Source organism: Carettochelys insculpta, chromosome 5, assembly GCF_033958435.1.
Source record: "Carettochelys insculpta isolate YL-2023 chromosome 5, ASM3395843v1, whole genome shotgun sequence".
Taxonomy (NCBI): domain Eukaryota; kingdom Metazoa; phylum Chordata; order Testudines; family Carettochelyidae; genus Carettochelys; species Carettochelys insculpta.
The window spans coordinates 105,026,098-105,042,428 of NC_134141.1; the positions used below are offsets into that span (position 1 = coordinate 105,026,098).

Below are 16,331 nucleotides of genomic sequence, written 5' to 3' on the forward strand. Positions count from 1 at the left end.
TGCTGAAGAGTATCGGCTTAACCTTTGCAGGCATGCACTTCCAGCAGAAGTACTGTTCTGAAGATCTAGTGGAAACCTTTTATAAAAGGACATATTTCAACTAACCTTCAAGAATGTCAGATATTCCAGGTTTTAAATCAACTTTACAAAGAAACCCCTAACACTTCAATATGAGACATGGAAATTTCCTGGAATTTATAAGGAATAGTATTTATCTGACTCATCAGTATCTTGCCACATATCACCAGTGTGGTACTTCAGACCATTCCAGCCTTTTTTTCATTCACCTGTTAATGCTAACTGTGACTCATATTTGGTTGCCTTGCTATTAAGGAGGAAAAGTACCCCAGGAGGCTTTTGTGATTGTGCAAGAGCAGTGCATGTGTGAGTTACACAAACATATTTAAAATTAGCCTTAGGAGATGCTGGGTTATTGCCTTTTATCTTACACCATTTCTCAAATTCTATTTCAATATAGTGAAATATTTGATCCTTCATTAGATAATATTATCTTTGAAACAGGTTGTCAGGTTCAAGGATCTTACAGAGAGATGCAGAACTCTTCTGCTGATTCATACTGAGGGCAGATTCTAGAACCCTGCACAGATGTCAAAGATTTCTGATGACTCACCTTGTCAACCAGATTATGGCATTCTTTTAATGTCAAACCAGGATATGAAAGGATCTGAGTGGATAATGGGTGTCATTTTAAGGCACAGAAAACTAGGGTCTATAACATGGTAGTAGTACAGGAAGATTTGTAGTTTGTCTCAGGAGAAAATATAGGCCAGGGTTTACATTTTGTTCTTGCTTTTTAGATTACAGTAAAGGGAATTGCAATAAAAGAGTAAGTTGGTCTGCAGCCAGTGAATGTACTGTGTCAGGAGCTGGGTGGGAATGCCATCTGCTTACACAGGGCAAGATGAAACAATTTCTCCACAAATGGAGTAAATATTGGCAATCTTGAAATAGATGATTGGCTTGCCAAGTCAACAAAATTAACTGGAGGCTGCATCCTGTTCAACAAGTCTTGCTGCCATTTGTGTAGGAGTGCTAACCAACAGCAGCAACTTTTCTGGAACCAACTACTTTGAAGTCTCTGTGATGAAATGTGTTCATTGGTAGCATCACATAGACATTTTCTAGGAGGCTAGACATTTGCTTGTCCCAGCTCCAGTATTTCCTCTTGCCTTCAGTCACGATCCTCCAATCAGGTCATACATCAGTATACCTAGGGTTGCAGAGTCCCAAGGAAGATATGGGGTCTCCCACCCTCAGGATTGTGGAGAGAGGGGGAACATTTAGTCCAGTGATACTTAGGCCTCAGTCATTTGGGAGCCTAACGAATGAACCAACACTATGCAAAAGAATCACAATATTGTAAATTAATGTTTCATTTAGTGTGTGTATAATATACATAAATTTCTCACAAGAAAATGACCAAGCATTATCTTATCAACTACAGTATCAGCATCCAGGACTGCCTTAAAGCTGTCTCAGACCACTTCCTACCACATGCTCTCTCAGCAAAGTCTGAGGCTATATCTACGTGAGAAACATCGGTCAACAGAAGTTACTGTTGACAGAGAAATCTCGATGGACCCTCTGTTGAGAGATTGCTGCTACACACAACTTGCTCTGTCGACAGAAACTGCTAGGTTGCACTGCCCTCTGTTGACAGAAAGCAGAACGGCAACTCTGCAAATGGCTGCCCAGCAACCTGAAGCCCTCTGTGGACATAAATGTCTGTGCTGCACTTGTGTTGATAGTATTCTGAGCTCTGGGCTCAGCGCACAGGCTCTTTCTCTCTGCAGTACCCACCTTCAGGAGCTCTCAAGACAGCTCTTTCTCCATGCCCTTTCAGGTCTCCTCTGCTCTATCTCCACACATGCTTTGTGTGGCTGGGTTGGGTCACCTAGTCCCTGAGTTGTTCCTTAACCCTTTAGCTACATTGTGGGGTTTCATATACTGAACCACACAGTCTCCTGAATTGAGGCACAATGCTTGGGATGTTAATAAATTCTAGCTCTTATCAGTCTAAGCTGGGAACCAGAAGATGGTCACTTTTAAGTAGGCAGCTACTTCATCTCAGTGGGAGTAGAGCTAGATTATCTGTGTAGGCCCTTATTGGAAGGAAGAGACATAAGCTATGTCCTGGGGGAGTAGGTGAGGATGTTTCTGTAACTTAGGATGCGTCTACACTAGCTGGCTACTTTGAAGTAGCCAGCACAACGTCAAAATAGCACCCGTCGCGTCTACACGCGCCGTGTGCTATTTCAACGTTGAAACTGACGTTAGGCGGCGAGATGTTGAAATCGCTATTCCCATCCGAAGATGGGAATAGCACCCTACTTTGACGTTGAATGTCGAAGGAGGGTGTGTGTAGACGATACGCATCCCGCTCCTTTGAAATAGCGGGGTCCTCCATGGCGGCCATCAGCTGAGGGGTTGAGATGCTCTGTCCAGCCCCTGTGGGGCTCTATGGTCCCCGTGTGCAGCAGGCTTTAAAGCACCACGGACCCAGGTTTCCTGTGGCAGGAAGCTGAGAGCATGCAGGCAGCAGCACACGCACATGCTAGCCCTGCATGCTTTCCAGAGGACCCAATCTGCACAGCCACCACCCATGGCCTCAAGCCAGCCCCCCAAGCGCCCTCAGGGTTCCCGTCCTGTGGGGACCCAGGCACCCCCAGCAGCCAAGTGGGGGGCCAAAAAGAGGCAGGGCCACTCCTAGTTGGAGGCCGAGCTCTGAGACCTGCTGGGGCTTTGGGGTGAGGAGGAGGTGCTCCACGTGATGGGGAGCAAGCGGTGGAACGCAGAAGTGTTCGCCCAACTGGCCAAGGGCCTGGCTGCCCAGGGTCACTCTGCCCGCACTCCGGATCACGTCCGGAGTAAGGTGAAGGAGTTGCGACAGGGGTACACCCGGGCCTGGGACTCGGCCAGATGATCTGGGGCTGCTCCTGCTGCTTGCCCCTATTACAGGGAGCTCAGGGGCATCCTGGGCCCCCGGGACACCTCCTCCCCCCCCGGCCACCCTTGACACCATGGCCGACGAGCCCCCGCAGGTCTCGGAGCCGGAGTCCGGCCTGGAGGCCAGCTCCGCACCCTGGGGCCCACCTGAGGAGCCCCCCCTCTGGACAGCGGAGGAGGGGTCCAGCAGCGAGGAGTGGGGCTCCTCATCGACCTCCCCTCCCGGAGCACCAGCTGGGCATCTGCCCACCGGGCTTCCCCTGACTGCAGCAATGGACGGTCAGGTACGTACCCCACAGAGCACACACCCATGGGCCACAGGGCAGGGGCACCAGACACGACAGGGAGCCTCACACACCCCCAGTGGACCCCAACCCGCAACTGCCCAGCCACAGCACGGTCCCAGAATGGCGGCACAGCCATCAGCACCTGTCAGCACCTGCACCCATAGACAGAACTGTGCCTTAACCCCAGGTGCGGGGAGACAATGCTATTGGGACAGCCAACAGGTACATCAAACCCACCGATGGGGACGGAGACCCAGCACCCAAGGGCGGGGAGGGGGAACAGGCCACGGGCCAGGGCACTGTACTAACAGCCTTCCTCTCCCTCTCTCCCTCTCTGCAGCTGCAGCATCCAACGCCCCAGGCAGCCTCCGTCATCGCCGAGAGCCCGTCGGAGGTCAGCCACTGCCAGCGCCTGGAGACACCCCCAAGGGCAGGGGAACGGTCCCACCACCGCCGGACCCTGGAGATGGCCCCTGTGGACTCCCAGCTCCTGGCAGCTCTCTGGTGGCAGACGGAGGTGGCAGAGGAGAGATTCCGCTTTCACAGGGAGGAGTCCACCTGGCACTGGGCGGCGTGGGAGGACTTCATGGGGGTGTTCTGGGACATAGCAGGGTCGATCTGGGAGGCTGTCACCCGGCTACCGCCCCCCGCTGTCCCTGGGCCGCCCTCCCCACCACTCCACCCAAGGCCCCCCCGCCGCACTGCCTGCTGCCCCATCCGGCTCGCTGCCTACTGCCCCACCTGCAGCCCCACCCGCCTTGATGCTTGCAAGCTCCACAGAGCCCACTGGGGCTGAAGACCGGCCAGTGGAGGCATCCCGGCTGTACTTGCCGGTTCTCCCAGCCCCCAGCCAGCCACACCGGGGACCGCGGACATGGAGGGGGCGGTCACAAGCTGTACCCACCCAGGGTTGCACCCCTCTATACCCACTCCAGACTGATGGGCCAACGGCCGAGCCATCCGCCAGGCCCCCATGTATATAGTTGTCCCCCATGTATATAGTTGTCCCCCTTTTTGTATATTGCTTGCAATTTCTGTTGTGCACAAAACAAGTTACCAGTTTTCAGAAAAAAAAAAGGTTTTATTTTAAAAAAAGCTGGAGGCGTGTGCTTGTTGGGTGGGTCGCGTGCGGGTGTTGGGGGCGGTGTGCGGGCAGTGCGGGCTGTGTGTGTGGGGATCTTTTGGGGAAGGCCAGGGAGATGTTCAGGGATCTCCCTGATCAAAGTGGGCCCGCAGGGCCTCGCAGACCCGTACTACCTCATGGTGGACATGGTGGGTGGGTGCGGTGGCTGGCTGGGGGAAGCCTGTGCCAGCATCGACCACCCACCCCTGGATGAAAGCCTTCCCCTTGTTCTCGACGATGTTGTGGAGCGTGCAGCAAGCACCCACAACCTGGGAGATGTTTTGGATGGCCAGTTGGGCCAGGAGGCACCACCAGCGGCCCTTCAGATGGCCGAATGTCCTCTCCACCACCTGGCAGGCATGGTTCAGGCGGGCGTTGAAGCACTCCTGGCTGATGTTGACGTGGCTGGTGTACAGGCACATGAGCCAGGGCTGGAGGGGGTAGGCCACATCTGCCATGAGGCAGAGGGGCATGGTGGTGTCCCCCAGAGGGATCTCCCTCTGGGGGATGTAGGTCCCTGCCTCCAGCCGGTGGCACACGCCCGAGTTCCTAAACACATGGGCATCGTATGTGCAGCCGAGCCAGCCCATGTACATGTCCTGGAAGCGGCCCCGACTGTTCACCATGGCCTGCAGGACCACGGAATGGTAGCCCCTGCAGTTTATGTATCTTCCTCTGCTGTGGTCCGGGGCGCGGATGGGGATGTGGGTCTCATCCAGGGCCCTGAAGCAGTTTGGCAACCCCATGGTGGCAAGTCCGGCAACGGCTGCATCCAGGTCCCCAAGTCGGATGACGCTCTGGAGCAGCATCGTGTTAAGCACACAGACCACCTGTGGGGAGGGAACACAGGTGCCCATGAGGCTGTGCAGGGTGCCCCAGGGCCCTCCTGGGTACCTCCCTGGGCACGCCCCCGCCCAGCCCCTCCCTCCCCAGCTCCCCTTCCTCCCCAGCCCCACTCCCGGCCCTTCCCTCCCCAGCCCCATACTCGGCCCCCCCATCCCCCAGTGGGTGCATGCCCAGGCCTCCTTACCTCCATGACGACAGCCCCGACCATGGCCTTTCCCACTCCAAACTGGTGTCCCACGGAGCAATAGCTGTCTGGAATGGCCAGCTTCCAGACAGCTATTGCGACCCTCCTCTCAATGGGGAGGGCACGCCACATCCGGGTGTCATGGTGCTTCAGTGCGGGGGTGAGCCACTGGCAGAGCTCGAGAAAGGTCTGCCGGCGCATGCGGAAGTTCTGCAGCCACATGTCGTCATCCCACTCCTGCATGATGAGCTGCTCCCACCACTCAGAGCTGGTGGGGTAGCTCCAGAGGCAGAGGAGCAGCTGGCAGGGGAGGAAGAGGGCAGCCTAGTGTCAGGGGCGTCCCTGTCTGCCTCCGGGGAGGGCTCCTCTGACAGGAACCACTGGGTGGCCTCCTGGGCATCACCTAGCAGGGTGCTTGCCCCCTGGATGACTACCTGGAGGGCCTCCTCTTCCTGCTGCTGCTGCTGCTGTTGGGTGTCCATATCTGCTGTAACTTGGTCTGCGAGAGTGTGGCTACTGCTCTTCAGACCTCGTGCTGTGCAGGCCGGGTGTGTCTGGGAGCAGCCCTTTAAAGGAGCGGCTTGCTGTTGACCCGGAAGGGCTAGTCCAGCCTGTGACCGGGTCCGCGGGCTTTGCTGGCCCCTTATTTTGAGATGGAGCACTTGTGTGTGTGGACACTCCGCATTTCCTTCCGGGGCAGCTCCTTTCGACTTTCCCCATCACTAATTTGACGTTGAATGTTGACAGCACCAGCCCTGGAGGATGTGTAGACAATATGCATCGAAGTAGCCTATTTCGATGTTCTTACTTCGAAATAGGCTACTTTGATGTAGTGTGCTAGTGTAGACGTAGCCTTACAGTGTTAAACTGAACTCTAGTAGAATGTACTTAGATCAGTGACATTTTAATATCTTGTTTCCTGATGTTTCAAGTCTTTATTCTTTTGATTATTTTTTCAATGGAGCATTAAGACTATCCATGTATGAAAGACATTAAAAAAACTAGATTGTTACATATTTTGCACTAATGCACAAAGTCCCAGTCACCAACATATGATGGGCCAGAGATCCTTACAAGCCAATGGAGCTATGCTGATGTACACTAGCAGGTGGTATGGTCACTTTATTTCTAGGTAGAGACTTTTTTTCCTTGATAGAGTTACAAATAATGTCATTATTGCATTTTGGCAAGCTGTGGTGTTATTTCAGTAATGAATAATATATTTTAAGATACATTTTAATTCAATTATCCCAGTATGAAAACAAACAGCATCGATTGACTTACATACTAAGATGAAGTACTTATTTAAATTTCTATCATTCATGTCACGGTATTTGGTGACACAAACCACTGAAAGCAATTTTACTTGAATTTACCTCAAAACACTTAAATCAGAAACCTCATAATAGTGCAAACACTTCAGCAATTAACTTGCCAAAATAGTGACATGCAACAGCTGCTATTAAAATTGAGTATTTACCAACAAGGTGCAAGGATCTAAAGGAACTGAACAGATTCTCTCCTGACAGCTAGCTGGGAGGGAACGCCTTCTGGGGCAGACTGTATTTGCATGAACACACCTACTCAGCTTGGTGATGCTCAAAGTGAATAAACCATGGAGCATGTTAGGTTACAACCACTTTAGCAGTGAATGCAGGGGTAGTGAAATATTTTTTCAATGTTGTTTCATGGTTTCATGAATATATAGAAGCAGGACTGTGCTTAACCTGTCCCAAATGAGGGAGTCATCCACTTATCTGAGAGGACCTTGTTAAGCCAGAGGTTCAAATGCTAGAGACCTGTAAAAGTAAGAGGTATGGGACAGGTGTTCCAGCCAGGCGGTGTCAACACTCCTGCAAGAGTCTTTCCTGGACCGGTTTAACCTGTCTCTGAACACTGTTCAAAGAAAGAGCTGAATAAGCTTCTTTAGGGATGTGTAACTGGTTCTCACACAGGACTTCCAGCTTTGGGACCCTTTTGAACCCAAAACCAGTCAGAGACCTTCTTCTTGTGCAAGGACCCATGCCCTTTATTGTCCTGTCAGTTCCCACCATCTTCTAGATGCAAAGATTCAGCTCAGCGAGTGCTCACTTCAGCAGCTAGCTGGTTCACACATCTTGCCACTTCTTGACTACTCTTCCTCTCTCCCTACTTCCTTCTTGCCAGGGTCACATAGCCCTGTGGCTAACAAGGCCCGCAGGTCTACCCCATTTACCTTCTTGGTTTGGGCTTAGTCAGCACCAATTACCATTTCTGCTGCAGTTGGTGTGGCAGATCTCTGGCTCACTCTCTTTAGCCAGCAGTCTATCCCAGAGTATCATAGTTTCATCAAATGCTCCATCAAAGCTGAAATCAGTTTTGGTAGAACATTGTTTCTACTCTTCCTGCTAAGAGCTAAAAATGCCTGAGAGCTGAAGGCACTCACGATGGAGTAGTGTTTCTGCCCAGCCTGCAATGTTCTGAAAATTACTAAGAGACTGATATGCAGCTACCACAGCAAAAAGACAGGTGACAGCAGAAATTGACTGATAGTCGGCTGGTGAACTAGCGGTGAGGTGGAGAGGTGCAGCAAGTAGCTAGTAGGGCTCCTGGCAGAAAGGAGTGGTGAGCAAATGTCTGAGTGGTAGAGTGAGGAAAGTGCCTCTGTACACACTCCTCTCCTGACAGGGTAGGAAGTGAACTCAGCAGATGCATCTCTGAACTCTGGGTCAGCCACTGTGAGGGGGGTCCAGAGAAGGATTGGGTATGTGAAGGGAATGTTTAGATTGCTGGACTTAAGGATCTGAGGGGAAAAGGTCACTGCCCATCCAGTGTGGGGTTGGGTCTGTTGCTCCTGGTTTATGTTTATGACCCCCGTTTGCAGTGTTTTCCTAAATTAATTCCAAGTTACTTCCCTCCTTTTAATAAACTTCTCTTTCTTCCCTCAGACTCTGTGCTTGTGACTGGGGAAGTATTGCCTTTCAGAGATGCCCAAGGGTGGCGTGTAATCCCAGGTTACTGGGTGCACACTTGAGCTAGTTCTGTGTTGTATTGATAGAAGGGACCCCTAGATATTGAACCCAGGCCAGGTTGCTGCTGCTGGGTTCACCTGCCAGAAGGGTTACACTGGAATGAGTGACCATGAACGGATCACTTCCTCATAAGATGTTATGTTCATTTCCTCTGAATTGCTTGGCCTTGGCCATTGTCAGAAGACAGGATACTGAGCTAGATGGTCCTTTCGTCCGACCCAGTACTGTAAACCCTTGAGTTACATGACCCCAATTTACTTGACTTCAGAAATAACGGACTCTGTCCACCAACCCCCACATTGCAAATAAATGCCAGTGACTCACCAGAGTCGCTGGGGCTGGAGTGGCTACCGGAGCAGCTGGGGCCACCAGATCTGGAGGAGCCACTGGCATGGCTGGGGCTGCTGGAGTGGCTGGGGCTGCTGTGACTGGAGGAGCCACAGTGCTGAGCTTGCCAAGAGCCATGGGAGGTGGAAGGAGTCAGGCCGGTGTGCAGCTCCTCTCCTAGTACTTAGGAGAGTGAGATGGAGATATGAGGGGAAGAATGGGGAATGAGGGTGGAAGTGAAGAATGGTGCAGAGGACAGGACTGAGTGATGGACTGGGAAGATCAGTGCATTGTCATACAGTATAACCATTCTGAATTGACGGACTTTCAGCATTAACAGACATCCCTTCCTCCCATTACTTCATTAAAGTGGGGGCTTACTGTATAGCCGTTCTTATGTTTTGTTCCATTTTGCAAGGACTTGCAGGGAAGAGTAATAATAAAGGGATGAATAAGTTCAGAAAAAAATATAGAAAGCAGGATGAACTTTACCATTCCCTTATGTCAGACCTTGATTCCCATCATTAGGTACCACAAGTTGCTCTTTGTGATATTTCAATAGCCTTCAGTTCCACTGATTTGCAAGTGAAAACTGTCAAAATGCTGACAATTCCATGGGCTTTTGTGCTGCCTTTCCTTCCCTATGAACATCTCTCTCACCTCCTTGATGCAGCCTCAGAATGTGAAGAATTGGAACTGAAGAGGTAATTGAAGGCTACTAGATCAGATGCTAATTTCTCTAGATCATTCCATAGGCTCTTCAAATTTAGAGGAGGAAAAGAAATGAGGGTCAGAGCTAGAAGGCAGTGCTAGGGCTCTATCAGAATGTTGTGACAGAAGGAGAATATGGGGATCATGAAGAGAAACGAGTTTAAATAAATTCATCTAAAAATCAAATAAACACCTTGCCTATCTGGATACTTACTAAAACTGAATATTTTCAAATTCATCTAGTGCTAATAGCATGAAAACAAGTTGTCAATATACAATGGAGTGAAGGCTCTGACTCTTATCACATGAATGAACCCAACTGTTGTAAAGACATATTGAATTTTGTCCAACGTATTATTGATGAACTGGAAGAGATGCTAAGAGAGACAGGGAGGTAGTAGTGTATATGTTTTTCTGGAGAAGAGGAGAGTAACAAAAAATAAAACTCCTCATTGACATAGGCAGTTCCCAGACATCTAGGGAAGTATGTTATCTATATTAGCACAAGACGTTGCTGGTGATGATGAACCTTCCTGGCAAAAGCTATGCATCAGCACATTTATTCCGGCTTGACACACCACAGAAGTGTGAGTCTTTGTTCGTGTCTAGTGCTGGGTCCACAAAGTCCACTATAGGTTCCTTTAGACCGTGGAGTTGCATTCCAGTGGTGGGGACCTGACAAGTTTGTGCTACTTTTCTGCTGGGAATTTGTTGGTGGGGATTTCCCAGCTCTGACAAACATCCTTCATATACACCAATTAGGGACTCAGCAGGGCTTTTTTCTATGCTGTAGTGATTCCTCCTGCCCACCAGAGGCTGCTGTATTGCTGAGTGCCTGAAAACTGCACCACCACACTCAATGACCCTCTCGCTGATGCAGCTGCTCCCGGAGTGGGGGAGAACAAGGAAGTAGCTGCTTGTTGCTTCAGGGTTTTGCTGACAGAGAAGAGAGGGGGACAGAGCAGGGTGGAGGTTCAAAGGGCAAAAGAGCGAGTGGAAACAAGAGCACAATGGAGAAGACTGCTCCAAGGTCCTGCCTGAACAATCCCAAGTGTTCCAGGCTTCCTTCCCGCCCACAATAGCCTCTTCCAGTCTATCCCAGGGACTCCCTCCTGCAACTGGTCTGCCATGATTCCTTCCATTACCTTACCACTCACAGTCATTCCTGAGCCGTGTCTACACGTGCACGCTACTTCGAAGTAGTGGCACTAACTTCGAAATAGCTCCCGTCATGGCTACACGTGTTGGGCGCTATTTCGATGTTAACATCGACGTTAGGCGGCGAGACGTCGAAGCCGCTAACCCCATGAGGGGATGGGAATAGCGCCCTACTTCGAAGTTGAACGTCGAAGTAGGGACCGTGTAGTTGTTGTGCGTCCCGCAATATCGAAATTGCGGGGTCCGCCATGGCAGCCATCAGCTGAGGGGTTGAGAGACGGTCTCTCTCCAGCCCCTGCGGGGCTCTATGGTCACTGTGTGCAGCAGCCCTTAGCCCAGGGCTTCTGGCTGCTGCTGCTGCAGCTGGGGATCCATGCTGCATGCACAGGGTCTGCAACCAGTTGTCGGCTCTGTGGATCTTGTGTTGTTTAGTGCAACTGTGTCTGGGAGGGGCCCTTTAAGGGAGTGGCTTGCTGTTGAGTCCGCCCTGTGACTCTGTCTGCAGCTGTTCCTGGCACCCTTATTTCGATGTGTGCTACTTTGGCGTGTAGACGTTCCCTCGCAGCGCCTATTTCGATGTGGTGCTGCACAACGTCGATGTTGAACATCGACGTTGCCAGCCCTGGAGGATGTGTAGACGTTATTCATCGAAATAGCCTATTTCGATGTCGCCACATCGAAATAGGCTACTTCGATGTAGGCTTCACGTGTAGACGTAGCCCTGGTCTCCCAGGACCCCAGCTGCCCTGGTTCCTGTGCTCTGCCCTTTCTCCTCGTGCTTTCCTCAGTCATGCAAATGGAAAACAAGCCTCCATCTTAAGTCACGAAAAGACACTATAACGTCAGAGACTACAGTACTGCAGCATATCCTGCCACAACTGGGGAGGCTGGTGTACAAAATTTGGAAATAATTGGTTTGCTCCATTTGCCACTGAATAGAGCTACTCTTCTAATTCAAAAGGAAAGGCTCATGTTTCTAGTGTTGAAGTTGGAAATTCAAACAAACGCAGTACTTATATGTAAGGACAGGAGAGTAAAACCTCAGTATGTTTCACTACATGTATTTCCTGTGTGAGCTTGTAGGATAAAGAAAGAAATTACCCTAGTCAATTTCTGCAAATCTCTTTGTAACCCCAGAAGCACTGAACTAGTGCAGAGACTTCACTCTTTCTTGCCAGTAGTCTCAGCATCTCTGGAGTTATGTCTTCAAGCAAATAAACTTGTTTTTGAAGGAGACAACAGAACAGAGAGCAAAGTGTCACCACAGAATTCACCACATATTCTAGTTTTTAAAAAGATTATCAGAATTGCTTGACTTTGATGTAGGTTTGATAGGAGTTGTATGTAAGGTTGATGGCAATGGCTTCCATATTTCTGCAGCCAAACATCATTGCAATCTCTTGAGAGCAAAGGATTATGAAATATGCCTGCCAGAATTTTCAGTCTTTAGGCTGATATTTAAAATATTAGTGAACCAGATTATGCTTGTTGAATAATATCTTCTTCACAAATCTTCTGAGAATTACACTGAAAACTTTTATGTAAGGGCTGGGTATTCTGATGTCTAAATACCTTTGTAATGTGGTACATAAATACTTCTGCTGTGAAATGCATTGATATTTTACATTAGAGATTTGATTATGACAAAATAAACTCTAGTTTCTAAAAGTTCTGTTGTATTTTATCTATTTTATTTAATTTAAAGTTCAAGGGTTTGATTTAAACATTAATAATGTCAATATCGATGGATTTGAAGCACATTCTAATTATGAAAGGGACCAGCTAGAAACAGTTGTTCTTAAATATCTCCTGTTTCTTCAGTTACATCTGGCAATAGTTCACAGAATCACAGGGCTGGAAGGGACCTCAGGAGGTCATCCAGTCCAGCCCCCTGCTTCAAGCATGATCAACCCCCACTAAGTCATCCCAGCCAGGACCTTGTCCAGCCGGGACTGAAAAACCACAAGGGATGGAGAATCCACCACCTCTCTAGGCAATGCATTCCTATACTTCACCACACGCCTGGTGAAGTAGTTTTTCTTAATATCTAACCTATACCTTTCCCTCTTCAACTTCAGACCATTGCTCCTTGTTCTGCCATCTGACACCATAGAGAACAGTTTCTCACCCTCCTTTTTAGAGCTCCCCTTCAGGAAGTTGAAGGCTGCTAGTAAATCACCTCTAAGTCTTCTCTTCTGTAAACTAAACAAGCCAAAATCCCTCAGCCTATCCTCATAGGTCTTGTGTTCCAGACCCTTAATCATTTTTGTTGCCCTTCGCTGAACCTGCTCCAGCAAATCCACATCCTTTTTATACTGGGGGGCCCAAAACTGGACACAATATTCCAGATGTGGCCTCACCAGTGCTGAATAAAGAGGAATAATTACTTCTCTAGATCTGCTCGAAATGCTCCTCCTAATGCACCCTACTATAAGGTAAATTAATTAACCCTATATTATAAGGTAAATTAAGGAACACAGTACTTTGTCAACAAAACCTTCACAAAATTTTTGTTTGTATAACAGTTTTTGCACTTTATAGAATGGAAATTGTGCATTTAAGTAAAATCTTTACTCTCACAATAAGGTAAAAATCTCCTTGCATATGTTGGGATTAAAACAACTAGTATGAACTACTTTGCTGTTCGCTGATATCAGCCATTTAAACTGTCCCCATTCAGGTGTTTGTTCAGAGCTATTTTCCATGGTCGTGTAGTACCCAGAGGCACTCAGACCTCATACTAGGGTGAGTGAAGTCTCTGCTCTACAGCCTTAGCTGAGCAGCAGCTGGCCTTGAGCTCATGCAGTAGAGCACAGGTCTTTAGCCTCTAGGATTACAGGTTCAGTCCCTGTTGCTGGTAACCTGTAGCTGTCAGTATTACAGTAGCGTGGAGAATCACTGAGGTTACACCTGAGCTAAAGATAAGAAACTACTGTGCAAGATAGATGTAATCATAGTTACAGCAATGTATGCATATGTAGAAGGCTCACTATATCCATCCATTGCCCTCCAATGTTTTTAAAGGGGAAATTAAAATTCTCATTAGTGTCTTTTGGTTTTGTTTTCCCTTTTAACAGGAATGTTGGCTAGTGTAGACTAAAAATGGAGGAACAAGTGACAATATTTTTGGCATTCCCAGCAATAAAAGAGAAGTATGAGCACAGTTTTATATCAATTTGACCTCTTTGCTTTGCTTTTGACATTTGCAAGTGGTTCCTCTACTTCCAATCTCTGTTCTTTTGAGACTTCCTGAATATGTTCCAGCCTTCATAACAAAAGTATATGGGCACGTCACCATCTCCTCTTCTCCCTGAGCCCAATAATGTCTTAATAATGTACCACTGTGCAAATGACTGAAAACAAAGTACTCATTTTAGTTAACTTTCTTTAGCTGAAAAGTAACAGTACATGAAATATCCATAATTGCTGAAGGACAAGAAAAATCACTGACTGTTTCTTAAAAGAACATTAATAACATTTCAATATGTAATTTACTATATGAAGCGTGCCATTTTCAGTTGGAAACAATAACACAGTTTTACCTGTTTAAAGCAGGCTTCTACCAAGTTTGGAGGGAACATGTTTCTGTGAAAAGGAGATAACATAATGTGAGAAAGATAAACCAAGATCTAGCAACTTGTTAATCAGTAGTTAGCTGATAGAGATAAATTGATTCCTGAAGGCTCACTAATATGTATATGTTACAGTGAATAGATTTACTTACAGTATTATCTTTATTATCTTTTTCAGTACAAAATATAGGAGAAATGATTTGGGCCAGCCAGTAAAGAACTGTGTTTCAAATCCTACACAGTGAATGGTTATGAAACAGAAAGTTATTGTATTTGCCAGAGGAACACGATTAGAGGAGCTGTACTAACTTTAGGGATATAAGTATTTATTAAAATGATCCGGATACCAATTAACTTTGCTCAATATGTAATACAGTTCCACTTCTTTTCAAATGAAAACAGCTGACATTTTAAACTATCTAAACTATCTTATTGTGATCTCTGGAAGGGAATAGTCAATAAGTATTCCTAATTAGGACTGAAGGAAGTTTTTCAATCAAAACATTTTTGTCAGCAAATAATGCATATTCAGTGACACTTAAACATTTTAGAAACTTCATGCCAATTTTGCCAAGTTGTTTCAGTAAAAAAATCTAATAAAAATTTTCCCAAAATATCACATTTTGTTTTGACTTAGAACAAAATGTTTTGATTTTCCATTTGAAATTACTTTTTGTTTTGAAACTTCCTTTAATGTTACCTTTTTTAAATTAACAAGTGCGACTGCTGAAAATTGAACAGAAGTGTTTAATTTTGTTTGATTCATAGACATGTTTTCTTTTTCAGTTTGCCTAAAATTTTGAAAAAAAATATTTTGGTTTCATTATTTTATTATTTTTTGTAATTGCTAGCAAACTGAAAATTCTGTTTCTACTGCTCCCTTTGTATTGGTTTACGTACATTTGACATGCCATAAACAATTTTAAAGTAATTTGATAGGTATTACAAATGTTTTTTTTTCCACAATGCTGAAATTCCACAGGGAATAAATGCCAGCCTGCACCTGGATGGTCTTGAAGAATTTTGGGGAATGAAAGCCTCTTTGAGGCTTCCCTCCATATTTGTTTTCTCTGATCCCCTCCAATGGGGTTAACAAAGCATGAACGTCTTCTGGACTTCCTGGTGGTAAAGCCATTGAGTTCACATTATCTGCTTCCCTAGTTCCTAGCATACCCTGTGGAACACTGGTTGGATAGAAATGGCACTGCATAGTGTCTGTGAGCTTGGATGAAACATGCTACTTTGTTTCTGCCCCATTGTTCCATGCAGTTTATCTACTTTTCCCTTGTTTATGACTCTTCTCCATTCAGGTTGAGCAAAGGTAACCATATGCCCCCAAAGCAGGGCCGGTCAAGTAAAATTAAGACAACGGACTAAATGAATGGATTTGGGTGTAGTGAGACTCTTTTTGGAAAAGGGGGTAAGGCAGAGGAGTAGAACTTGGTGTTAGAAGCTGTAATATGGGGGAGAGAGAGATAATATTGTTCTGAATTTTCAAAGCAGTTTCTTACTTTGCCACTTTATTCAGCTGGTGTCAGGTGTAATGACATTATTGGCATTACCAGCTTCACATGAAACTTGGCCAGTTTAGCTACTCACTGTCCTACATTTTCTATGTTAATTTTCCTTGAGATATACATCTAAATATTACCATTGTTGCCATTGGTACTGAAGAGGTACAATATAACAGCCATACCTGATCAAATCAAGAAAGGCATCTGCTGCTGTCACTTGCATAATTTTGCCTTCCCTGTGCATATTTTCCTTTGTACCTTTCCCAGGGTGGATGATGACCACAATGATTATGCCAATGATTACAGCAATGATCGTAGTACTCATGTAGTAGACTATTGCTCGCATTCCCATCTTCCCTGATGCTTTACTATCCAGGGCAGCTGTTCCTAATAAATTTAAGCACAGAAACATTTACCTCATCAAACTGTGAGTAAAGATTGTAAACTCAGCAATCTGAATATGGTTTTGAGGGAAGAGTTCTGATAACCAGTACATTTAGAGCTACCCAAGTTATCCTGGCTCAGTAAAATTACTCCGTTTCTCTTCAAAGGTAATACGACCTCTGTTACCGACCCTACCTCTCATGCTTGCATAATTTTCTGTTACAAGCGCTTAACTTTCCTCTGAATT

The 16,331-nt window shown here is 46.9% G+C and overlaps 1 protein-coding gene across 5 annotated transcripts in view; it reads right to left on the bottom strand.

The window, feature by feature from the left end:
* Positions 1 to 16,331, bottom strand: part of SLC1A3 (solute carrier family 1 member 3) — an 84,476-nt gene that overhangs the window by 9,907 nt on the left and 58,238 nt on the right. For 3 of the 5 annotated variants that reach the window (XM_074994315.1, XM_074994314.1, XM_074994313.1), the window contains 2 exons: positions 15,883 to 16,087; positions 14,157 to 14,199 (listed from right to left, as the gene is read on the bottom strand). In XM_074994315.1, the coding sequence (XP_074850416.1) occupies positions 14,157 to 14,199; positions 15,883 to 16,087 (248 nt within the window). The remainder of the gene's footprint in view (positions 1 to 14,156; positions 14,200 to 15,882; positions 16,088 to 16,331) is intronic. The other 2 variants (XM_074994316.1, XM_074994317.1) reach the window with 2 other exon arrangements.